Source organism: Heterodontus francisci, chromosome 26 (assembly GCF_036365525.1).
Source record: "Heterodontus francisci isolate sHetFra1 chromosome 26, sHetFra1.hap1, whole genome shotgun sequence".
NCBI classification, from domain to species: Eukaryota; Metazoa; Chordata; class Chondrichthyes; order Heterodontiformes; family Heterodontidae; genus Heterodontus; species Heterodontus francisci.
The window spans coordinates 38,168,955-38,193,337 of NC_090396.1; the positions used below are offsets into that span (position 1 = coordinate 38,168,955).

Genomic DNA, 24,383 nt, shown 5'->3' on the forward strand with positions numbered 1-24,383 from the left:
GCTGCGATGAAACACCCCAGTACAGGGACCAACACTTATAAAGCATCCGGCAACAAGGGAGTTGACATGTGGCAAATTATCTGATCATTATAACGTCAGCCGCGTGACAGGCAGAAGGGCGGGGCGGGAGAGGGGCGGAGAGGGGCGGAGAGGAAGAAGGAGAGGGGCGGGGAGGGAGAGGGGCGGGGCGGGGAGGGAGAGGGGCGGGGCGGGGAGGGAGAGGGGCGGGGCGGGGAGGGAGAGGGGCGGAGAGGGAGAAGGAGAGGGGCGGGGCGGGAGATGGGCGTGAGAGGGGCGGGGAGGGAGAGGGGCGGGGCGGGGCGGGGAGGGAGAGGGGCGGAGAGGGAGAAGGGGCGGGGCAGGGGCGGGACGCAGAGTGGGGCGGGGAACGAGAGCGGAGCGGCGAGGACCCTCCTCTGGCACAATGCAGCGAGAGCGGAAGTGACGCGCGGGCAGGAAGCGGTGCCTGTCGCTGTCGCTGAATGTTATAGACACCGAACCTAGTTCAGGGGGAAGATGATGGTGACGCTGAGAAGGTGCTAACGGCGACAGGAACGGCTTCGTGTCGGAAATGTGTAGGTAGGAACTGGCGCAGCAGAATATCGATTTAGTGTTCCTGTGTTTAAAAATATAAATCTGCCGTGTCTCCCACTGCTGGGTGAGCTGCCACGTCCTCTTGATGTGGGGGGCACCGGCCGCCGTCCCTGACACTCGGCCTTTAACCGGGTGACGGGGCGATCCCGCTTCTTTCTGTGCTGAGGACGGATGGAGGTCCAGATTTGGTTTTCTACCCACTCGGGGACAAAAGGTGGGAGTTGGGGGGGGTAAAAATCCAGCTGGGGTAAGACCCGCCCTTCAGGCGGCTGCTGATTGGCTGCCTGGGCCGGTTGCCCCTTCTGATTGGCTGTTTGGGCTGTCGATCACCGCGGAACAGCCCCCGAGGTTGTGGGCGGCTGTCAGACGCACTCAGGGGTTTCTCCCGGAAATGGAGCAGACTGTTAGTGACTTGTTGACCGCAAGTTTTGGCCCCACTGGCACCAAGTGTCAGCCGCGTATTATTAAATGTCTGGCGGGAAGTCTTTAGTTACCGGTTTAGTATTGGAAATAAAAGTGTAAACAGTGCTCTTTGCCGACTTATTTTTGGCTCTGCCACTCGTGAGTTGATCTATTTCCAGTTAGAGTATCCTCTTTCCCCGGCCTTGGTATTTTATAATGGTGCTGGGTTGTCGTGGACCTCCTGAAGTTTGGTATGGGCACTTGCGTTCAAGTAGTATCTAATTCCATTGGAAGCCACCACAAAGCCACAAATGTTTGTCATGCTATGGCTTCGGTTTATTGGTGGCCTAAACCAAGCTAATTTGGAACACAGAATTCCAATGTACAAAATCATTTCCCGTTCATTCACATTAAAATGTGACTAATTTCTGTCAGTTTTTCATACATTGGTTTATTGTTAAAATGTTTCTGTTTGCCATATACTATTAAATGAACTGAAGCGCAAATATCATAGGAAGGGTTATCCAGCGTTTGGTACTAGGACCACTGCTTTTCTTGATATACATTAATGACCTAGACTTGGATGTACAGGACGCAATTTCAAAATTTGCAGATAACACAAAACTTGGAAGTATTGTAAATATGAGGAGGATCCTGATAGACTTCATTTGGGAAAAAAGGCAGATGAAATTTAATGCAGAGAAGTGTGACGTGATACATTTTGGTAGGAAGAACAAGGCGAGGCAGTATAAAATAAAGAACATAATTCTAAAGTGGTTATAGGAACAGAAAAACTTTGTGGGGGTGATGGTTGGTGATATATGTGCACAAATTGTTGAAGGTGGCAGGGCACTTGAGAAAATAGTTAAAAAGGCATATGGGATTCTGGGCTTTATAAACAGAGGCTTGAGTACAAAAACAAGAAAGTTATGATGAACCTTTATAAAACACTGGTTTGGTCTCAACCGGAGTGTTGTGTCCAATTTTGGGCACCATACTTTAGAAAGGATGTGGAGGCTTTAAAGAGGGTGGAGAAAAGATTTTGCACAGCGAGTGGTTAGGATCGGGAATGATTTCCTGAGCGTGGTGGAGGCAGGTTCATTGCTAGCTTTCAAAGGGAATTGGATAAGCACCTGAAGAGAGAGAATTAGTATAAAATGGGTGGTTGTTGGTCGGCACAGACTCGGTGGGCCGAAAGGCCTGTTTCAGTGCTGTATCTCTAAATATTAGTATTTTTAAAAAATTTGCAAGTCTACAGGGAAAGGAAGGAAGGATGAGTTGGATTACCTGATTTTCTCTTGCAGAGAGCCAGTATGGATATGATGGACTGAATGGTCTGCTTCTGTGCTGTAACCATTCTATGATTCTGTTCTGTGATTACAGATATCTTATATTGTATTTAATTTTGAAGATCTTTTGTACTTGACAGGAGTAAGATACTTGTTCAACTTTAGTTCAGGGATTCTTCGTTGATAGCCTGGAGGCTTCTTGTAGCTCATTGATTAGTTCTCTGTTATCCATTTTTAAATTTAGAACACAGAGCAGCAGATTGTGTCGCAAGCTCAATTTTCTTAATTAGTTGCTGTAGTAACTGTGTTATATACATTAAAAAACAGGAACAGCAACATGCTGCTTTATTCATTAAGACAAGATAAAATACAATAATAAGGAAAGCAAGTATGCGGTGTCAATTGAGATGATTTCTCGCGCCAGACCTAAAAGCTCTGCTCTATTTTCTTTGTCATCCCATTTGAAGTTGGAATTGAATTGTTGATATGACTACCCAGCTAGATTTCATAAACATACCTTTGTTTAAATGCAGCAGAACTAGAATTGGCATTGAGATGTTTGCCATACTTGGGTTTCGAGGTTTCATGTCATACATGTGCAAGGTTGCACTTATAAAGTGCCATCCTGTAAAACAAAAAATAATACCTAATGTTGCAACCTCACTGGTATTTTCAGTAGAAGCATCAAATTGCCTTCAATGGAAGAATGTGAATGCCCAGCTTTTCTTTCTGTTTGTAGGCTGTGTTGGAAATATCCTGATTCTTCTGTTGACATTACAAGTTCACTGTTGCTAACCCTTTAGCTAGGTTCCACCAGGTGTTCAGTTGTGATCTGAAAAGAACACTTTGCCTACAATCTCTGTGCCACTTGAGATTGGGAGTTGAGTAGCAGATTCAACCTCCTGCTCCAGTGCTGTGTCTTGATTTTCCAAAACACATTAAGAATTTTAATGATGACTTTGTTTTTGAATTTTATATTCTGAAAAATATTGTACATTTTTCCACTTTTGGCACCCAGTGCCAGATTTGAACCTCCTTATGTAGGATAGTATTGGCAAGTTTAAGGTAAAAGCTGCATCCCAATAATATAGAATCATATCAGAATACATCTTGGAGCAATAGCCTGAATATTTCAATTTCTCACACTTGGTATTGTTAATCAACTATTTAACTTTATTATTTTTATTATTTAATACTGACTTGTGTATAGTTTTATTCTGCATACCTGTGTCCACAAAGAACTACTAATTAGCTCATGAAAACCCTTGTAGCTGGCCAAGATAGCACATTGAACCCAGGGTTTGTCCTGGATTTGAACACTCATTGCTATGCTAACTCACTAATAGTGTCAAGTAAATAAGAGCACTGAGAATTGAAATGATTTTAAATTATGTCTTTTCAATTAATCTTGGCTTATTAGCTGTGTTTTTTTCTTCAGTAGGTTTCATTTTTCAGTTTGCTGTAATTAGTAACAACAACTTGTATTTCTACAGGACCTTTATTGTGATAAAACATTCCAACATGCTTCACAGAAGCGTTATAAAGCAGAATTTGATATCAAGCCACATAAGATGGTATTAGGCCAGATGGCCAAAGACTTGGACAAAAAACTGAAGGCACGCCACCTATGGTGGAGCAATGGAAATCGGGAATGCTCAAGAAGCCAGAATTAGATGAGTGCACATATCTTGGAGGGGTGTGGTGCCTGAGATTACAGAGATAGGGAGGCCATGAGGGGATTTGAAAACAAGAATGAGAATTTTAAAATTGAGGTGTTGCTTGATTGGGAACCAATGTAGGTCAGCGAGCACAGGGGTAATGGGACTTGGTGTGAGTCAGGACACGAGCAGCAGAGTTTTAGATGACCTCAAATTTAAGGAGGGCAGCATGTGGGAGGCCAGCCAGGAGTGCATTGGAATAATCAAGTCTGGAGGTAACAAAAGCATGAGTGAGTGTTTCAGCAGCAGATGAGCTGAGACGGGGCAGAGTCATGTGATGGTAGCGATAGTTGGTCTTAGTGATGACATGGATATGTGGTTGGAAGCTCATCTCGGTCAGATATGACTTCAAAGTTGGTTTAATCTCACAGTTGCCAGGGGGAGGGATGGAGCCGTCGGTTGATAGGGAACGGAGTTTGTGTTGGGGATGGGAGACAACCCCCAGCGAGCAGGGGGTGGCGTAAAATTAAGCGGGAGGCCTTCCTGACCCACACTCACCTCTGCCCCACTTTACGTAGGGCAAGGGGGAGAACAACGGGCCACTCGCCCCAGGCTAATCAAGGCCCTTAAATGGCCACTTAAGGGCCTTCGCCCACCTCCGTGGGGATTTTACCCATGGCAAGCGGGCGTCCTGGAGCCAGGTAAAGCCGTCCGGTGAGAGTTGTCGGCCTCTCCGTGCCTGATTGAGGGCTGCCCCCGCTTTCCCAACCACCTCCAGGACCCAAGAAGCCCCCCCTACCCCCCGAATGCCCACCCTTGCCTCGCCGTGGCCTGACCGATTATCCTGGTGAGGCAACCCAAACTTACCTGCAGTCCAAGCTCCATGTCCTCGGTTAGGCTGCAGTCCCAGCAATGGCCACCGCTCCTGGTGGCACTGCTGGGACTAAGGGCTGCTGGCCCGCTGATTGGTCGGCAGCTCACTGAGGTGGGACTTCCTCCCTCAAGCAGGTGTAAGTCCCGCCTCGGAATAATTGAAGCCCAGGGACCCGTAAAATGCGGGACGAATCCCCAGGCTAGGCGGAAGCGGGTTCCCACCGAATTTTATGTCGGTGGCCAGCTCCCTTCCGTCCGACATACACAAAAACACAAGAGCTAGGAGCAGGAGTAGGCCATTCAGCCCCTGGAGCCTGCCGCGCCATTCAGTAAGATCATGGCTGATCTATCCCAAGTCGCAACTCCTCCTTTGGGCCTGCTCCGCATAATGCTTGATGCCCCGAGATTTCAAAAATCTATCTACCTCCTCAAGTAAAATTAGTGACCTGGCTTGCACAATTCTGAGGTAGAGAATTCCAGAGACTCACCACCCTCTGAGGGAAGAAATTTCTTCGCATCTCAGTCTTAAAATTTTTCCCCCTTATTCTGTAACTATGTCCCCTTGTTTGAGATTCCCCCACCAGTGGAAACATATTCTGAACATCGACCCTGTTAAGCCCCCTTAGAATCTTATATGTTTCAATCAGATCACTCTCATTCTTCTAAACTCAAATGATTAGAAGTCTAACCTGCTTAGCCATTCTTGATAAGACAATCCCTTCATCCCAGGAATCAGCCTAGTGAACCTTTTCTGAACTGCCTCCAATGCTTGTATATCCTTCTTTAAATACGGGGACCAAAACTGTACGCAGTACTTCAGGTGTGGCCTCACCAACAGCCTGTACAGTTGTAATAAGACTTCCCTATTTTTAAACTCTAACCCCCTAGCAATAAAGGCCAAAATTCCATTTGCCTTCCTCATTACTTGCTGCACCTGCATGCTAACTTTTTGTGTTTCCTGTACAAGAACACCCAGATCCCTCTGTACTGCAGTATTTTGTAGTCTTTCTCCATCTAAATAATAATCTGCCTTTTTATTCTTCCTACCAAAGTGGATTACCTCACACTTTCCCACATTGAACACCATCTGCCAAGTTCTTGCCCACTCACTTAACCTATCTATATCCCTTTGCAGATTCTTTGTGTCCTCATCACAATATGCCTTCCCACCTATTTTTGTATCGTCAGCAAATGTGGATACTCTATACTCTGTCCCTTCCTCCAAGTCATTAATATAGATAGTAAATAGTTGAGGTCCCAGGACCGATCCTTGTGGCACCCCACTAGTTACGGCTTTCCAACCTGAAAAAGACCTATTCATCCCGACTCTCTGCCTTCTGTGTGTTAGCCAATCCTCAATCCATGCCAACACATCACCCGCAATACCCTGAGCTCCTATTTTGTGTAATCTTTTATGTGGCACCTTATCGAACGCCTTCCGAAAATCCAAATACACTACATCTACTGGTTTCTCTTTATCCACTCTGTTTGTTATATCCTCAAAGAACTGTAACAAATTTGTCAAACATGATTTCCCTTTCATTAAACCATCTTGAATCTGTTTGATTACATTATGTTTTTCTAAATGTCCTGCTATTTCTTCCTCCATCATGGACTCTAGTATTTTCTCAATGACAGTTGTTAAGCTGACTGGTCTAAAGTTTCCTGAAATCCAGCCTAATGGCTTCAGTGTTCCCAATATTTAATTGGAGGAAATTTCTGCTCCTCTAGTACTGGATGTTGGACAAGCAGTCACATAATTTAGCAACAGTGGAGGAATCAAGAGGGGTGGTGGTGAAGTAGAGCTGGGTATTGACTTTGTGCTTCTGGATGAAGTTGCAGAGGCACTGAGATGAGAAATAGGGGTCAAGGATAGATCCTTGTGGGACACCAGCGGTAATGGTGCGGGAGCAGGAAAAGAAGCCATTGTGAGTGATTATCTGGCTACGATTAGACATAAGAATGGAACCGGGTGGATGTAGTGCCACCCAGCTGGATGATGATGGAGAGGCGTTGGAGTAGGATAGTGTGGTCAACCATGTCAAAGGCTGCAGATAGGTCGAGAAGGACGAGGAGTGATAGTTTACCTTTGTCTTAGTCCTCGCACTTGTCGTTGGAGGTAAGGGTTGGAGGAGATGGGAAAAGGGTTTAAGAAGATGGTTTACAATCGGGAAAAGAATCTGAGGGTTATCTTTGCAGGCCAGGATGATCCTGGAATAGTGAGCAGTTTTAGCAGACACCCAATAGTGCTTTATGTGGTCCAGGCAGATCTGGCGGCAAATGGATAAACCAGTTGTCTGCCATATTGGTTCAAGTCTGCGACCCTTGAACTTAAGGGAGGGGAGATGAGGACCATACCAGGGGGAGCAGTCAGGGTGAGAGAGAGTAATGACATTTTTGGGGGACAAGGGCATCAAAGGTGGAGGTGAGGATGCAGTTGAGCAAATCAGTAGCTGCAGAGATGTTGTGGTGAACAGAGGGCCAAAGGTGAGACAGTTGGGGTTTTGAATGTGCAGTTATAAGTGAATTGAGGATCATCTTTTCCAGGGGTGAATACAGGAGATAGGCTTGGGACGTGGAAGGGGGATGTGGGTGGAAAGTGATATGAGGAAGTGATCAGAGTTGGCCTTATATTACTTTATTTACAATGCAGTATAATGTTTCGCGGTAATATATGCACTTTTCTGTAGTGTTTTATTGAAGCAGGTGAGAACAATTAATCACTATTTTCCGTCTAATTTGATGAATATCTGACACCGCTGCAGGGTGTGAATGAATGAAACATACAGCTGCTCAAGAGGAGGATTTAAGTTGGTTTGTATTGAATGGACAACAAAGTATTGAAACTGAACATGGCATTTTGAATATGAATATAGTTTAATAGGTTGAAAACCTTAATCATGTATTTGAATTGAACATTTTGTTTTCTTTTACAATGTTGTGTTAATAGTGGTAAATTGAAAATTATTTGAGAAGTGATCATGTAGAATAGATCATAAGTCATATCTTCAATAAAACATGACCAATCAAGACTTTTGCAAATGTGCAAATTGACCCTTTATTATCGAATTTTCCCCCCCTTTGACATTTTGCATCTTATTTGGTGGTTTGTTTTCGGCTGTTCACAACTCAGTTAGCAGAGCAGATGAGCACTATTACAGGTTTTAATTGTAGGTAGCCTTCTGATTTTCTTCCATTGATGGAAGAGCTTCTATTTATATAATGCCTTTCATGGCCTTGGGATGATTCAAAATGCTTTACAGCCAACGAAGTACATTTGAAATGTAGTCGTGGTAATATAGGGAAACACAGCCACTAATTTGCTTATAGTCCCAAAACTGAAATGAGTTGAGCTATAAATATTGGCCAGGGCACTTGGAGAACTCCCCAGCTCATCTTCGTTTAATGCCATGCTGGAATCTTTTACATCCACCTGAAAGGACAGGTGGGGCTGAGATTGAACATTTCATCCAAAAGGCGCCTATGAAAAATGTAGCATTCCCTTATTACTCCATTGAAGTGTCAGACAAGATTTTGTGCTAACATCTCTGGAGTGGGCTTTGAACCTATGACCTTGGACTGCCACTGAGCCAAGGCCAACACTTTGTAAATTCACTTTTACCCTTTTTTCTAACCAAAAGGATGATGTGGATATAGATTTTGCTTACTTATGTAAGGACTGTAACGTGATTCGTTCTTGATTTGTCTACATAGTTGTATTTTCCATATTAATAATGGACAGATTAAAATTAATTTAACAGAATGAAACCTGCATTCCAAGGATTAAATTGTGAGGATACATTACATGAGGTAGGGCTGTATTCCCTGGAATTTAGAAGTTAAGGTGTGGTTTGATCAAAGTTTTCAAGATAATCAGGGTTACAGATAGGGTAGATAGAAACTCTTATCTGGTTGGGGAGTCGAGGACTAGGGGGCACAACATAAATTAGAGCCAGACCTTTCAGGAGTCAAGTTAGGAAACATACACAGGGTAGTAGGAGTTTGCAACTCCATGTCGTAAATGGCAATTGATACTGGGTCAATTATTAATTTAAATCTGAGGTTGATATCTTTTTGCTAACCAAACATATTAAGGGATAGGAGGCAAAGACAGGTCACAGATCAGCCATGATCACATTGAACGGCAGAACAGGCTTGAGGGGGCTGAATGCTCTTATGACAGTTATTTAATAAATATTGGTATTAACACTTAGCAATAGCCTACAGCACATCACGTTTTAAATTGCTGAATATAAGATTTCAGTAATTGTCATTAAGTCTTTACAAGTCCAAGTACAAAACTTAATGCTTTAAGTTTACTGTTGTATTAAAATGGTTCATAAGGTGTCGTGCAATATTGTACTTTTTTATAGATTCTAGAATGACAGAACGTGGAAGGAGACCATTTGGCCCATCTTGCTTGCCGCTCTTTGGTAGAGATATCCAATTAATCCCCTGCTTTTTCCTCATAGTCTTGTATGTTTTCCTCCAAGTATTTTATCCAGTTGTCTTTTGAATGTTACTATTGAATCTGCTTCCAACATTCTTTCTGGCAGTGCATTCCAGATCATAACTTGCTGTGTAGAATAGAAAATTGACTAACAATTGGAATTATTTCTGGTATCGAATTTTTATTAGAATTTATTCATTCATGTGATGTGGGTGGCGCTGGCAACCTGGAATTTATTGCCTGACCCTAATTGTCCTTGAGGAGGTGGGCCGCCTCCTTGAACAGCTGCAGTCTGTGTGGTGAATGTACTCCCACCGTGCTGTTCGATTCAGGAGTTCCAGGATTTTTACCCAGCAGTGGTGAAGGAAGGCCAATGTATTTCCAAGTTAGGATGATGTGTGACTTTGAAGGGATGTTGGAGGTGATGGTGTTACCATCTGCCTGCTACTCTTGCCATTTTAGGTGGTAGATGTCGCAAGTTTGGGTGGTTCTGTTGAGGAATCCATGGCAAGTTGCTGCAGTACACCTTGTTGATGGTGCACACTGTGGCCATGGTGGGCCAGTGCTGAAGGGAAGTCAATGTTTAAGGTGCTGGGTGGGGTGCCAGTCAAGTACTTTGTCCTGGATGGTGTTAAGCTTCTTGAGTGTTGTTGGAGCTTCAGTCATCCAGGCAAATGAAGAGTCTTCCATCACACCCCTGACTTGTGCCTTGTAGATAGGCTTTAGGGAGTAAGGAAGTGAGTTATTTGTCACAGAATACCCAACTTCTGACCTGCTCTGGTAGCCACAGTATTTATGTGGCTTGTCTCGTTAAGTTTCTGGCCAATGGTGGCACTGACCCACCCACCCCAGGATCATGAAAATAATTAATGAAAACCATTTATCAGTATTGTTCGGTTGGAATGAAAGCTGTGATTCTTTGTTGGATACAGCAATGAGAAAATCATCTTTGATTTAATACATAATTACAAAGTACTGGAAATGTAATCTTATAAGATCTTGTTGAAATGGATGAACTAAGTGTGAATTATGGCAATAAGTATTGTGCCTGTACAAGCTTTGACCTGTTATCAGTTTGATTATAGTTTCTTAGGTTTTTTTACATAACTGTCAAATTAGCTGTAGTAGGTTGTGAGGGTATACTATTTCAAATTGGATATGATTGTATTTATGTTAAGCACAGATTAAGAATTGAGCAAGTCACTTGAATTATTCAATTTATTACAGATGGGATTAGAGCTCTGGACAGATGGGTATCAATAGAGCTTGTGCTAATTACAACTTCAGTTAAACTGATACAAAAAGTTTGTTGTATAGAGTGAAACCAGGCACATCAGCAAATTGCATGTGAGCAAACTGAGGCCGTATTGTATATGAGCAAACAATTACGTTGATGTGCTGATGTTTAATGAAAGCTAATTGGGAAGAATGTTGGCCTGCTTTGAAAATTGATGCCATGGATTTACTTATGATGGTAACAAGAGGATGCAGCATCGCAGATTTCCCCCCCACTGAGACCAATCCATATGGTCTAATGATGTGTGCTCTTTTCTGCCAGATATAGAATGATGACATCAATACCTATGATCCAGGGTGTCTCATCACCCGATTTTCCTTCTAATTAATCCTTTATCTCTGAGGAAAATACTCTCCACAGCACAGAGCCTACAAATAAATATATTAACAAAAATATGTGCAGGTTTTGAAATATATGAAGCTTAAAAACACAAGCACTTGTTAGCATATAATAATTCTGAATGCATTTTCCCATTAGTCACATTTCATTCTATTTTTAAATCTTTTTCCTTTGGGGTGTAGCACAGCAACGGGACATATAATGTTACTCTTTAACTTGTGCTAAGAGTTATAAAAACTGGAAATAATGGCGCAGGCGTTCCATTTGTGTCCCCCATTTTCAATCCATTCACTTTAATACTGACTGGTGAGCATGCAACTGAAAACCCTGGCTCATGTCCTTCACTGCAGCCTTGCCAACACTGATAATGTTACATTGTCAGTTTATGACATAATCTGCTTTGCTGTCTTTGCATACTCTTTGAACATCAGCAACTGCTTACTGTTTGTAACTTTAATAAATGTGAAACATTAGGGCAACTGCCAGTCACCAAAGCCCTTTCCTGCCAGTTTAATAAATTGGTGTTCTTTTGAGTTTGCTGTTCATTATTTCATTTCTTTAGTTGCTTTTTCAACAAAATACAGCATAGAATACTCAATTTAAAATCTAGAGATGGGTTTCTGCATTGCATAATTCCAGAAAACTATTTGTAAATGATTTATGTATTATGCAGCTATTGATGAGGCTTTATGTAAGGTTGTAAAACTGATTTAGTGAAATTTCAAATACACTACCAACAGCTGGAAATACTGTTGATTGTGAGTGGAACTGCCTGAAACTCAGTTGCCCTTTTTTCACTTAATTGACACGGCATACAAATTGTAAATTAAGCAGTTGCAGGGCAATGCAGCCTCCCCCAAACAAAGGGTTTCACAGAACTACTAATTTACTCTAACAGGTTAAAAATGTTGCTCCTACTACAGCATAGCATTCACAATAGTCCGTGATGCTGTGATAACAAGGTATCTTCGGGAAATTGGGTGACTGGGCTTTCTTTGGGGCAGATTACGGGCAGCTGAGTTTTGAGGAAGTTGGACTTTATGGAAGATGGGAGACTGGCCAGCACAAAGGACCATTAACAATTTTTTTCAACCATTTAGGTACTGATTTGGACTCCGTAATCAGAAGTATAATTTCAAAATCTGAGTATGACACCAAATTGGGAGGTGTGGTTAATGTAGAGGAAGACTGAGACAAAATACAGGAAGATTTGCAGAATGGGATGTAATTAGCAAATAACTTCAATGTAGATGAGTGTGAGGTGGTATATTTTGGTGGGAAGAATAATGAAGCCACATACTCCTTGGAAAATAGGACTGGATTTTACCAAGCCCATGACGATGGGCTCAGTAGTGGGGTTGGGATGCCGGAAAATAGTTGAGGCAGAGGCCGGCCACAGAGCACAACATCGGGAGGGCCCAGCCTTTCATTTTAATCAATGAAATGAATAAATTTAAATGAACCTAGCCACAATCTTCCAGGCCCGCTGCGATCCTTTAATGCAGCTGCTGGCACTCTCGCTCCTTCAGTTCCCCATCTGGGGAAAGCTGGCGTGACACTGGTGAGGAGGGGGAGGAGGAGTGAAGATTTCCAGTGTCGGCGGGGTGGAAATGGGATCAAATAAATGTAATGAGTGTAGGGGATGGTTGGAAGAGGTGAACTTTAAACTTTGTGCAGTTTAGGGGGGAAAGGTCAGATTTAAAAGTTGTGTTTTGTGTTGGGGTGGGTGCAGGGCAAATAGTTAATGTTGGATGGGCGGGTGGGAAAGAGGTGTTAGAATTTTATATGATAAATTTTTGGGGCAGTGGAGGGGGGATATTTTTAAAAATTTAAATTAGCTGGCAGGGCTGGCTGCCCTTTAAAAATGGTGCTGGCGCCTGCGCACAGGCAGCTGACACCATTGCTGGTGTTGGACAGCTCGCCCCCTCCAAGTGATTTGGGGGGGGGTGGGGAGCAGACCGTCCCGGCTATTTAAATGAGCCGCCTCGTGGGAGATCGCAGCGCCTCTTCGGCGTGTGGCCTGTATTTTTGAGCTCGCCATCTGGAGTGGGGCTGGACTCTTAAAATCCAGCCCTAAGTGTCTAAATGGGGTTGAGCAGCAGCGGGATCTGTGCGTACAGATATACAAATCACTAAAAGTAGTGATGCAGGTTAGCAAGGCCATTTTTTTTTTTAAAAAAGCAAAGCAAGTGCTTGGGTTCATTTCTAGAAGGATAGAACTGAAAAGCAGAGAAGTTGTTAAACTTGTATGCATCTTTGGTTAGGCCATACTTGGAGTACTGTGAACAGTTCAGGTCTCCATATTATAAAAATGGTGGTGGGGGGAAACAGACATTCTTGTGTGGGGGTGAACATAAGCAGTCTTGTGGACTGATGCAATATGGGTTTAAAGTTAGGCTTTGGGTCAAACAGGGCACCAGGGGTTCACAGGATTTGCTTCAAATTCTGTATGTGGCCAGGAGAGGAACAGAATCAGCAGTAAGGGGGCTAGAAATCGTGGCCTTGATCATCCTGATGTTTAGTTGCAGGAAATTTTGGCTCTTCCACAATTCAGCTGTCAGAGAGGTAGTCTGAAAGCACAGATGTACTAGTGGGGCTAAGGAAAATGGGAGTGATGTTGTGCTGGGTGTCATCAGCTTGCACATGGTAACTGACCCCATGCTCAAAGGGTAGCGTGTGGAGGAGGTCAGAGATAATCCAGGAAGACTGTGTGAAATAAAACTGGTTGATTCTGTCGGGGAGACGTTACTGCTGTTCTAAAAGATTGTAAAAGGAGGTGATGTCTCTGGTAGTGTTCAGTGCTTATTAGCCAGTTAATATGACAGCCTGGATTACAAGTTAGATGCTGAAATTGACAGTCTTGCAACATTGGACACCATGGTGTACTCAGGGCATCATATTTTTCGATTGAGTGTTTGATATTTGGTTTATTTCTTGGTTAAACTACTAGTATCAGCTTGGTAATATTTTCACCCAAAGGCAGAATTTGTGGTTTCAAGCCCCGCTCCAGAATTGAGTACGTAAATTAGACACTTAACAGTTGTTACTTGGAAGTTATAAGAAGACCTTAGTCTATTCTACTTTGATTACATGATGTTTGAAAATACCCATTATCTGGGCATGAACACATTGCTGTTTATGGGAGCTTGCTGCACACAAATTTGTTGCTGTGCTGCATACATTAGAACAGTGACTACACTTCAAAAGTACTTCATTGGTTGCAAAGTACTTCATGATGTCCAGTGGTCCTGAAAAGCACTATATAATTGCTAATAGTTGTTTTAGTTACGAGCCTTCCTAATTTTTCTCACTTGTGAATGAGGTCCTCTTGTATGACTACTTGGAGTGACATATTACCTATGCAGATAGGCATGTGGGGAATGGAGTTAAATTCTGACCAAATTTGAGTGGTTTTATTGCCATCAAATCTACGCACCAGGGTATAAGGTAGGAATATTGAACAGTAACTATTAAAATTTATTCAGGTAAATGTATTACTCCAATCAAAAATGAAAAACCTTTGTGCCCAAAGAGCGTGCAGAGGAACATCCTTTCTTCCTCCCTTGTGGGCAGTACTTAGTTTTGGCCCTGTGAAAAGGCTCCTCTGATATCTAAACCATAAGTACACCGCATTAACAATCTTGCTTAATGCTCTGTGACTTGATTCCTTTTGAAGAGATGTTGAATAATAGGAATGTTCTGGCTGTACCTTGTAAAAGCCTGAGCTTTTCCAATTTGCTGTTGTGAAGTAACTTGAACTTTTATTTAGTTCCCTATCTTATTACAGTACTGAACACACACAACCATTTTTGTCTTTGGCTCTGCAAAGTTTTAACATTATCACGCAACAATGTAAGGCATTGACTTATTTTATTTTGGCCATTCTATTTAAGATGTGCTGCTGCATAGATGGGATTCCAAAATGCTACAAGTTTGAAACCAATTGATTGTTAATAAAGGATTCTTTTTGTGTTACTTCCAAGATAGCTAATGCATTTAAAAAATAATGATGCTAGATTCTTCCACTCTATTTCTTCTTCACAGCCTGCTTTATGATCTCATGTGGCTTGAAGTAGAATGTTTCTGGAAAAAGACAAACATTTTCAAACCATATAGTAATTTTAAGTTCCACTTTTTAAAAATAGAATTTATAAAAAGTCTGTCAGCAGCATCAAACTCATGTCACCTCGGGTGTTAGTTTCAAGTGTGATCAGGACTACTATCAGGCTGACAATGGGGTTGTAGTGCAATGTTTAGTAATGTTATCTTTCTCTCTTTCTAAGAACAAGTTTAATTGATTGCAACTTTAAATTAATACTGTATGAGACATGTTCCCTGTGAAAGTTCTGAAAAGTTCATGAGTGATCAGGTGATCCAAATATACCACAAAGATCCCAGATTAGATCCATTATCTGAGTTGAGTTGGATTTAGTGTGGCTGCGACAATGCAAACATACCCCTTGATTAAGGGGGGAAAAATCAACAAAGGTTCTTGTGTCTAAACATTATCTAGCAACTCCTACTGGAAGTGAGCATGTAAACTTTGGATTGAGGATAAGGTGGGTTCATAGAAGGTGTGGTGTTAAAGTAAAGAATAAATACAGATTTTTACTGTATTAATGTATGAATAAGAGCGGTACAGTAAATGAGCTGGGAGGATATCTGAGTTCAATTTGTGTATAATCTAGAGTACCTTCTTAAGACCACAAAAGAAAAATGGAGGAATATAAACGATGACTATGGGGGTAGAGTGGGGGAATGGGACTGATTGGATTGCTCTATAGAGAGCTGGCATGGACTTAATGGGCTGAATGGCCTCCTTCTGTATCATTATGACTCAAAGGCAATTGAAATTTTATTTCAAATTTGAAGTGTTAGCAAGTTTCAAGTTTCAGCCAATGAAAGATTGCTTTACACTAACTGTAGAATGCAATGCACCTGTGTATTTTCTTTTTTAAATAAAGGTCAATGGGTTTCACTCTGAGGATCTTGAGAGTAGAATTTGTCCTTGAGATTGGCTTTATTGGCTTTTCTGGTCAATGCACCACATGGAAGCAGTTGTGTTAATCTTTATACTAAAAACCTGCAAGCTAATGTCAGGCAGGCCACCACCTGCCAAGCATGAGGCATATTAATTTCACCACATGGACATTAAATTTCAAACTGTTGAAGTGAAGATAGGACTTGCTTTAAAAAAAAATTGCCAGATTTTGGCTGGAAAGACATTTGCATATTAACGGACCGTGTTTGGAAGGCCAAAGCCGCCATTTCCTGACACATTCAACCCACAATGGACCCTTGGCTGGAAAGACATTTGCATGTTAACAGGCAGTGCTTGGAAAGGTTAAAGGACCATTCCTTGACACAGTCAACCCACAATGGACTTCTGATCACTAGACGTTGAAGGTGGGGGTGCTCGCATTCCAGGTTGAATGCTAAGATGGCCGAATACACAAACGGACGTGGTCAAACCAGCTCGCCACATGACTAACCTGCTGGGCAACCTGAGTATTTTGAATTTGGTACAAACGGTTTGGCAGAAAGCAGAATGCTCCTGGACTGAGAAGATCTCTCCTGGCTGGCTCGCCACAGCCTCTCCTGTCTGCCTGCTCCCATCTCTTTCCCACAAGCCTCTGAATCCACTGAAGACGCATGAGAGAAAAGTCTCCTACAGTGAACAAGGTTTAAGATGGATACTGGGCCCCAACAAAAAGCAAAATCTACCTACAATCAAGGACTCTACAGTGAGCTCGAAGAACCGTAACAAAAACTCTTCAGATATTGCCTCAAACTTTTCCACTTTATTTTTCTTTTTTTGTCTCCATTTGCATGTATCGCATATGCATGCTAGCGTGGGCCTGTCGTGTATCCATAGACACGAACTGAATTAGAGTTTAATAAAGTTCAACTTTTCTTTAAACCTAAGAAAGCCTGTTTGTGCTGGTTTCTTTGCCTTATAATTGGAAAGCAGTGAACAAGGATTCACCAAGGGGGAGCTAAAAACACGGTGTGTTTAAAATTAAACCATGTTACGGTAATACCAGGTGAAGGCTGAGAGGGACCCCTATACAGCTTCCTCACTTGTTCATAGCACTAAACTAAATTGTCAGGACATGGGGACCTGAGAAGGAGCTCAGATTGGAGGGAAGCAAAACTGGTAACTTGTCAGGGGTGTGGAAACCAGGAACAAGTATCAGAGGAATACCAAGGTGCACAGAATACTGGGAGAGATAGATAGCACAAGAGTAGGGGATAGTAAGTTATTAGGTGGGGTCAGAGTAAGGGCGAAAGTAATAGTCTGAATCAGGGTTGACGTGCATGTATGTGAATGCACGGCGTGTGGTTCATATGACTGGTGAGGTACAGGCACAGATTGCCATGTGGAAATATGATGTGGCTATAACCGAGACCTGGCTCAAAGAAGGGCAGGACTGGGTGTTAAATATTCCTGGATACAAGGTGTTCAGCAAAGATAGGAAAGGGAAAAATGAGGGACGGGTGGCGGTATTGATTTAAGGAGAGCATTACAGTGCTGGTGAAAAAGGATTTCCTAGAGGGGTCGAGGATAGAATCAGTTTGGCTAGAGCTCAGAATCAAAAAGGTACGATTCCATTGCTCAGTGTTGTCTACAGGCCACCAGCTAATGGGAAGGATGTAGAGGAACAAATTTGCAAGGAAATTACAGAGAGGTGCCAAAATTATAGCATATTTGTAATGGGGGATTTTAATTATACAAACATAGACTGGGATAATAGTGTAAAGGTGGTGAGGGGCAAGAGTTCCTAGAGTGTGTTCAGGAAAATTTTCCACAACAGTATGCTTCTAGTCCAATGCGAAAGGAGGCAGTGCTAGACCTGGTTCTTTGAATAAAGTCATAGAGAGATACAGCACTGAAACAGGCCCTTCGGCCCACCAAATCTGTGCTGACCATCAACCACCCATTTATACTAATCCTACATTAATCCCATATTCCCTACCACATCCTCACCTTCCCTCTACCACCTACTTACACTAGGGGCAATTTCCAATGGCCAATTTACCTATTAACCTGCAAGTCTTTGCTGTGGGAGGAAAATGGAGCACCCGGCGGAAACCCACGCGTTCACAGGGAGAACTTGCAAACTCCACACAGGCAGTACCCAGAACCGAACCCGGGTTGCTGGAGCTGTGAGGCTGCGGTGCTAACCACTGTGTCACTGTGACGCCCAGGTGGGCCAAGTGGATCAAGTATCAGTAGGAGAGCATTTAGGGGATAGTGACCATTGTATCATAATGTTTAGGCTGACTATGGTGAAGGACAAGGAGCAATCCAGGATAAAAATAATTAACTGGGGGAAGTCCAACTTCAGTAGGGCAAGAATGGAGCTGGGGTGAATAAATTGGAGTCAAAAGCTAGCAGGAAAACCGGTAGCTGAACAATGGGCGACCTTCAAAAAAGAGATAGTTGGGGCACAGTCAAGCAAAATCCTCTAGGGGAAAAGTAGGGCAAACAAATCCAGAGCTCCCTGGATGACGAGGTAGAGATTATGATAAAGAAAAAGTGTGCTTATAACAGATGCCAGGTAGAAAATACTATTGAGAACCAGGCTGAATATAGAAGGGCCCGAGGGGAAGTGTAAAAGCAAATAAGAGAAGCAAAGAGAGAGCATGAAAAGAGACTGGCAGCTAGCATTAAAGGAAATCCCAAAGTTTTCTATAGGCATATAAATAGTAAAAGGGTGGTAAAAGGAGGAGTGGGGTTGATTAGGGACCAGAAAGGGGATTTACACATGGAGGCAGAGGGTATAGCTGAGGTATTAAATGAATACTTTGCATCTGTCTTTACCAAGGAAGAAGATGCAACTCAGGCAATGTTGAAAGAGGAGGTAAATCAGACACTAGAGGGGCTTAAAATTAATGAAGAGGAAATATTAGATAGGCTGTCTGTACTTAAAGTGGATAAAGCACAAGGATCAGATGAGATCCAACCAAGGATACTGAGGGAAGTGAGGATGGAAATTGCAGAGGCACTGGCCATAATTTGTCAGTCTTCCTTAGACTCTGAGGTGGTGCCAGCGACCTGGGGAATTGCAAACGTTACGCCCTTGTTCAAAAAAGGGTGTAAAGATAAGCCAGCAATTACAGGCCAGTCAGTTTAACTTCAGTGGTGGGAAAACTTCCAGAAAAAATAATTTGAGACAAAATCTATAGTCACATGGACAAATGCGAGTTAATTAAGGAAAGTCAGCATGGATTTCTTAAAGTTTAACTAACTTTCTGGAGTTTTTTGAAGAGGTAACCGAGAGGGCTGATGAGGGCAATGCAGTTGATGTGCTGTACATGGTTTTTCAAAAGGCGTTTGATACAGTGCCACACAACAGACTTGTGAGCAAAGTTATAGCTCATGGAGTAAAAGGGATGTTAGCAACGTGGATATGGAATTGGCTGAGTGACAGGAAACAAAGAGTAGTGGTTAATGGATGTTTTACAGGGCACAATTTCAAAGTTTGCAGAATTTATGAAACTTGGAAGCATAGTGAACTGAGAGAAGGATAATGTAGAACTTCAAAAGGACATAGACAAGTTTGTGGAATGGGCAGACAGGTGGCAGATGAAGTTCGATGCAGAGAAATGTGAAGTGATTCATTTTGGTAGGAAGAACATGAGAGGCAATATAAAATAAAGGGTACAATTCTGAAGGGGGTGCCGGAGCAGAGGGACCTAGATGTATTTGTGCATAAATCATTGAAGGTGGCAGGACAGATTGAGAGCACAGTTAATAAAGCATACAGTATCCTAGGCTTTATTAAAAGGGTCATAGAGTATAAGAGCAAGGAAGTTATGTTGAACTTGTGTAAGATACTAGTTTGGCCTCAGCTGGCGTACTGTGTCCAGTTCTGGGTGCTGCACTTTAGGAAAGACGTGAGTGCATTGGAGACAGTACAGAAATGATTCATAAGAATGGTTCCAGGGATGAGGAATTTCAGTTATGGATTGGAGAAGTTAGGACTGTTTTCCTTGGAGAAGAGAAGGCTGAGAGGTGATTTGATAGAGGTATTCAAAATCATGAGTGGTCTGGACAGAGTAGATAGAGAGAAACTGTTCCCACTCGTGAAAGGATCGAGAATGAGAGGGCACGGATTCAAAGTATTTAATAAACAAAAGTAACATGAGGAAAAACTTTTTCGTGCAACGAGTGGTTAAGGTCTGGAATGCACTGCCTGAGAACTTGGTAGAAGCAGGTTCAATTGAAGCATTTAAAAGGGAATTAGACGGTTATATGAAAAGGAAGAATGTACAGGGTTATGGGAAGAAGGCGGGGGAATGGAACTGCGAGAATTGCTTTTTCAGAGAACCAGTGCGGACACAATCGGTCGAATGGTGGCCTCCTGTACTGTAATGATGCTATGATTCTGTGAAGCTGAAATTAATAATGATATTTTGCCCTCTTTTAGGTCCATTTCATCATGGATAGTGAGGAAAGTCCAGAACCAGCAACTGCGGAAGAAAAAGTTGTATATTGGAAAGATCTGGCTCTGAAGTATAAGAAAAGGTTGGTACTGGTTGCATATATTATATTTCATCTAAATGTAGATCTGTCTTGATTGTTGCACTGTACAGGCCAGTGAAATGATTCTTCACTTCGAGTTTAGTTTGTTAGTGGTGCATGATCACTTGCTAGCACAGTTCATCAGTAGGTGTATCACTGCCTGTGACATCTGATGGTGCAAGTTGAATTTTTGTGTATGGTTTGCACACTTGGAATATTGTGTCCCTTTTTTTTGGACAGGCATACAAATTACATGGAAGCCTCTATACTGCTGTGATTTTTGTTCTGCAGGTGGTGGTATGTGTGGAGTTTAAACATGCGTGTAAACATTCCTTCTTGCCTGCATGGTGAGATTTGTCTGAGTTTGGTGATTTGGTGGAATGGCTTTACAGTGCCTTGAATGTATTGTGTTATACGGATGTGGCACGTTCAGTGCATTTTTGCTACATCTGAGTTATCTGTTTCTGTTGCAAGTCTGCCACTGATTTTGAATGGACTCTTGTAAGTACTTCTTGCTGCATATCGGAACTGTACCACATAGAGTTTATTGTTCTTTCTGCATGAACTTTAAAAGTCCAGTTAGCAAATGTGTAATGGCTTCAATTTTCACTGAAAAACAAACTGAATTGTGATCTTTAAACACTAATTTAGAAAGAAATCCTGAAAGCCAATGGTAAATAAAGCAATGTAACTTACTTAGTTGCCTTGATAAAATGACCTTTGCCGTAGGCTGTTTTTCAGTGTACCATTGTGCCCATTTCGTTACAACTCACTTAATTACAATTCCTGTTTTTAAAGTAACCAATTCTAAAATTGTTTTCTCCCTATATTTCCAATTATGAAAAATTAATTTTATTGAAATGTTCAGCCTGAGACTTTTATCTCTCAATCCGATTGGGTTCAGTGGTCAATGTGCCCAAGTACTGGTTTGATCTGTTTTCTACCTGATAGTGTTGTGTGGGTGAGGGAGGAAGGTATGCTGTATTTCCCCTTTGCTGTAAGATGTGCGATGAAATTTAGGCAAACAAAGGTTACTATACACCAGACCTGCTTTGACTCTTTGCTGCTTCCTGCATTTTAGAAATTCTCATTTTGTTGCAATTTGTGCAGTTGTCCTGAGTGGTTGCAGTTAAATTAGTTCTACTGTACTTTGCTTTTTCAGTTGTCAGATTTTTTGAAGCTGTTTTCTAGCTTTTCTGAGTTTTCTAGGCTGGTATATTTACAAGACAATAATGTGGAGATAACTTTATAACCACAATTTGACTAGGTGTCATGCAGACCCCCACCTGCCAAGAATGAGGCACGTTAACTTCACCACATGGACATTAAATTTCAAATTGCTGGGAAGAAGAGAAGGCCTATTACAAGGGGTTGCAGGCCCCTAGCTGGAAGGACATTTTGCATATTAGCAGACAATATTGGAACAAAGGAGCTATCCCCTGCTACCATACAATACACAGAACCAACCTGGTCAAACCAGTCGGTCACGTGACCACCCTGCTGGCCAACTTGGGGAGTTTTAAATTGTAGAGACAGTGTTTGAACTGGCAGAAAACTCTTGGCAGCTGGATTGAAAAGATCTCTCATGGCTGGCTCGTTACAGCCTCTCCTGTCTGATCCCATCTCTTTCTCATGGAACTGAAACCCACTGAAGACACATCAACCCCAAGAGAGAAAAGCCTCCTACAGTGAACAAGATTTAAGAAGAATACTGGGCCCCAACGAAAAGCAAGATCAAACTACAAAAGGACTATACGGTGAGCTCGAAGAACCCGAACAAACTCTTCAGATATTGGTTTAAGCTGCGAGGGGCAAAGTTTAGAGGGGATGTGCGAGGCAGGTTTTTTACACAGAGGGTGGTGAGTGCCTGGATCTTGCTGCCAGGGGAGGTGGTGGAAGCAGATACGATAGCGACGTTTAAGAGACATCTTGACAAATACATGAATAGGAAGGGAATAGAGGGATATGGGCCCTGAAAGTGCAGAAGGTCAAGTTTAGGCAGGCATCAAGATTGGCGCAGGCTTGGAGGGCCAAATGGCCTGTTCCTGTGCTAACCTGTTCTTTGTTCTATTGCCTCAAACTTTTCCAATTTCTTCTTTTTCTTTTTTCTGTCCCTATCTGCATGTGTGTATCGCATACGCATGCTAGTATGGGCTCATCGTGTATCCGTAGGTGTTAACCGAATTAGAATTTAAGTTTAATAAATTTCACTTTTCTTCTTTAAACCTAAGAAAGCCTGTTTATGCTCATTTCTTTGCCTTATAATTAGAAAGCAGTGAACAAAGGATTCACAAAGGGGTATCTCAAAACATGTTTAAAATTAAACCCTGTTACAGTAAGACCAGATGAAGACAGTAAAAGACCATTGGACACCTTTCTCATCTGGTCGTAACAGGAACATTGTAGATTGGAGTGTGGATCACAGATGAAATAAATACTGAGATGTAGATCATATTAGACCAATGTTACGACCAAGTGAGAAAGGTGTCTAATGGTCTTTTACTGTCTTCACCTGGTCTTATTGTAACAGGGTTTGATTTTTAAACACACTGTGCTTTGAGCTTCCCCTTGGTGAATCCTTGTTCACCACTTTCCAATCATAAGGCAAAGAAATGAGCATAAATTGGCTTTCTTGGCTTTAAAGAAGAAAAGTGAAATCTATTAAAACGTAAACTCTAATATAGTAAACGCCTACGGATACACGCCGCACCACCCACTAACATGCATACGCGATACGCACAAGCAAATAGGGACAGAAAAGAGCAGAAGAAAAATAAAGTAAAAAAGTTTGAGGCAGTCTCTGAAGAGGGGTTTTTACTGTGCCTTGATTGTAGGTAGTCTTGCTTTTCATTGGGGCCCAGTATTCTTCTTAAACCTTGTTCACTGTCGGAGACTTTTTTCTCTTGGGGTTCATATGTCTTCAGTGGTTCTTCAGTTCTGTGAGAAAGCGATGAGGGCAGACAGGAGAGAGGTCTTTTCAGTCCAGAAGCAAAGCGTTTTCTCCTTTCAAACACCCTGTGGCAAGTTCAAATTCAGACAACCAGTTAATCATGTGACTAAACTGGCCTGACCAGGTTTTCTGTGTATTGGAGATACGGGGACTGGGTCCTTTGTTCCAACACTGTCTGCCAGTATGCAAAAAAAAAGCCTTTACAGTGAGGGGCCTGGCAATTCCTTGTGATAGGCTCTCTTTTCTTCCCAGCAGCAATTTTACATTTTAATGTTCATGTGGCAAAATAATATGTGCCTCATTCTTGGCAGGTAGGGGCCTGCATGACAGTTCCACATAATATGTACTGATGGAGTTTAATGTTGTAAAGATTACTTTTTTGTCTACTGGTGCATAGAATCTCTCGTGATCAAATCACATGATTTGAATAGGAATGATATCAGATTTTATTTTACTGGACATTAAGTGGAAATGCTATATTTTTGTCAATGTTGAATTGAAGTGCATTTAGAAACATAGTTCAAAATTCTAAAGCTGCTATTCTGGCATATAATGTAAGTTTGCTGTTGAACTGACAAAATTATGATACTGAATTTGGTGTCACTTGCTTCAGAATACCCTATTTTTAGCTAGAATGCCTGAAGTTATGGAGCTGCCATGTATATTCAACTTAATCTTGTTGGTTTAATTGTGACTATCTCCTGACTGCTTCTACATCAGGGTGGCTTTGACCAATTTTGCTGTTTTTTGAAAAAAAAACCTTGTAATTAATTCACTGCTGAAATAGTGGATAAGGTCTCACCACTAACACAGTTGATATCAAGCTAATTTTACATTGTACGAGACCCAATTAATGCCCCAAATCTGAAGCTTGGACCTCAGCCAGCTACAAGCAAATGTAAAGTTGCCAGACTTGCTAAGACCAGCTGCCAGGAAGATCCATTTTTAGACTATTGTAGGTGATACTGTTTTTAGACACAATAGGCCAACAGCCTTGAAGTC

At 42.1% G+C, this 24,383-nt stretch overlaps 1 protein-coding gene across 3 annotated transcripts in view; it reads left to right on the forward strand.

The window, feature by feature from the left end:
* Positions 1–441: 441 nt before the first annotated feature.
* ndel1b (nudE neurodevelopment protein 1-like 1b) overlaps positions 442–24,383 on the forward strand; it is a 58,193-nt gene continuing 34,251 nt past the window's right edge. Inside the window, exons 1-2 of one of the 3 annotated variants that reach the window (XM_068058044.1) lie at positions 442–579; positions 20,337–20,434. In XM_068058044.1, the coding sequence (XP_067914145.1) occupies positions 20,349–20,434 (86 nt within the window). In that variant the 5' untranslated portion in view covers positions 442–579; positions 20,337–20,348. The remainder of the gene's footprint in view (positions 580–20,336; positions 20,435–24,383) is intronic. The other 2 variants (XM_068058042.1, XM_068058043.1) reach the window with 2 other exon arrangements.